This window comes from Gopherus evgoodei, chromosome 1, assembly GCF_007399415.2.
Source record: "Gopherus evgoodei ecotype Sinaloan lineage chromosome 1, rGopEvg1_v1.p, whole genome shotgun sequence".
In the NCBI taxonomy this organism is placed as follows: domain Eukaryota; kingdom Metazoa; phylum Chordata; order Testudines; family Testudinidae; genus Gopherus; species Gopherus evgoodei.
In genome coordinates this window covers 1,488,520-1,490,625 of record NC_044322.1, presented here as the reverse complement: position 1 = coordinate 1,490,625, position 2,106 = coordinate 1,488,520, and the positions used below count along the sequence as shown (strand labels likewise).

Here is a 2,106-nt window from a genome sequence, read left to right as displayed (position 1 = left end):
AGCTCTGCGGTTTTTTTTATGGCCTATGGATGTTTAACCAGAGACAGGACAGTGACAGGCCAGGTATAATGGGAAACAACATCGATGTCCCTTCTCTTTGTTGAGAATATTGTCAAGGATTCTGAGGTCAGAGCAGCCACCAATATGGTTCTTTATGGGCCAACATACCACCAGTCTCCTGGCTTTCCACAAACACAGTCACTCTGTAAATGCTGTTTCCTGCCTTGATCTCCTTTCCCCAATGCACTGTCCTCCCTCACCAGTGGGTGGAGACAGCTCCTGTATCTTTACTTCAGGCCTTGGACCTCATCTGAACATGTCTGTACAGAGTGTTGGTCAGTAGCTCATGTCATCACAGATATAAGGGTCCAGGATGGAATAAGTCGCCGGGTCCTGTGTTTCTTGTATCCTATGTCACCAGCACTGGGGTCAGGTGCTAAACTGACCCTTCACTTCACGAACACCCCCATTATCCTCGAATGAAGGTGTTTGCTTTTCACACTGTACATGATTGGGTTCATCAGAGGAGGAACCAGAAGGTAGATGTAGCTCAGGACAATCTGAAGCAAGGGAAAAGAGCTCTTCCTGAATCTGTGCATCAAAGTCAGGGTGAACTCTGGCATGTAAAAGAGCAGGACAGCGCAGAGATGGGAGACACAGGTGTTTAGGGCCCTGAGGAATTCCACATGGGAGGAGATGCTCAGCACTGTTTTGAGGATCATCACATAAGAGAGGAAGATGAGCAGCGAGTGCAACCCCACTGTTATAACTGTAATAAACAAGCCATAGATGTTGTTGACTGTGATATCCGCACATGCCATTGTCATGACCTCCATGTGCAAGCAGAAGGAATGGGAGAGGATATTGGCTCGACAGAACTGGAACCTTTTCAGCAAAAGGGGAAGTGGGAGTATTACGGCCACCCCTCTTAGCACAAACACCAGTCCAATCATAGCTATTCTTGGCAGTGTTGTGATGAACGTATATTTCAGTGGGTTACTGATTGCGATGAAGCGGTCAAAGGCCATCAACAAGAGCACAGCGGATTCAATCAATGTAAACGAGTGGATGAAGAACAGCTGGGCAACACTGGCATTGAGGCTGATCTCCCTTGAGCTAAACAAAAATACACCCAGTATTGTTGACATGCTGGCTATCAATAAGCCAAGGTCTGTGATGGCCAACATGGAAAGGAAAATGTACATTATCTCATGAAGGCTTAGATCTGTTTTTATAATGAACAGAATGAGTGAATTTCCTACTATAGAAATAGCGTAGGTTAAGCAGAAGACGGTAGAGATCCAGAGATGGATGTCTTCCTGCCCAGGTATCCCGGTAAGAAGGAACACTGCACAGTTGAATTTAGTGTCATTGACAGCTGACATAACATCCTGGGAAGGTCTGATAAGTTTTGAGCTTTTCTTCCTGAATGAAAAAGGAATAGGAGATTAGACAACGAGATGATATTTAACAAGACATCATTCTGCTCTCAGTGCAAGTCTACAGACTCCTAGGAGGTCAAGAGAGATGAGCAAAAGCATAGTCTTGGATTTACACCACAGATAGGAGGATAGGCACTGCCAGAGTGGATCAGACCTGCAGTCCATCTAGCCCAATATCCAGTGGCCAATTCCAAATGCTTCAGAGAAAAGTGGAAGAAGCCCTACAATAGACAGCTAAGAGATAACCTGCTCCCAGGCAACATTCCCCCTGACACCCACTAGTTAGATATATTTTGCAATGCAAATCAGGAACATTTATAGCCCTTCCAAGACATTTTTTTAAATCCCCACTATCGTAGTTGATTTTTCTGGTTATTTATATAAATTTCAATTCCCTCTTTCAGTCCTGCTAACCTCTTGGTCCCTTTGATCTCTTGTGGCTGGAAGTTCCTCAGCCTACTTGAGCGATGTGTGATTTTATAATCATGACCTTCTACAGACATCCTTTTTCACCCTTCACTTCTAAGTGTGGCCCGTTGTATCATGACAGGTATAAACACATGGCAAGTATATGGTGAAAACCGTCATTGTATTTATCTGTCCTATGTTGAAGCCGTTTATAAATGTATTTCCTTGCCTCATTATAGACAGACAGACAGACACA

At 44.3% G+C, this 2,106-nt stretch overlaps 1 protein-coding gene across 1 annotated transcript; it reads right to left on the bottom strand.

Moving 5' to 3' along the window:
• Positions 1-449: 449 nt before the first annotated feature.
• LOC115648106 (olfactory receptor 51G2-like) lies at positions 450-1,385 on the bottom strand. Its single transcript, XM_030555246.1, has one exon. It carries the CDS (start codon positions 1,383-1,385, stop codon positions 450-452), a length of 936 nt encoding a protein of 311 aa, XP_030411106.1.
• Between the last annotated feature and the right edge of the window lie 721 nt (positions 1,386-2,106).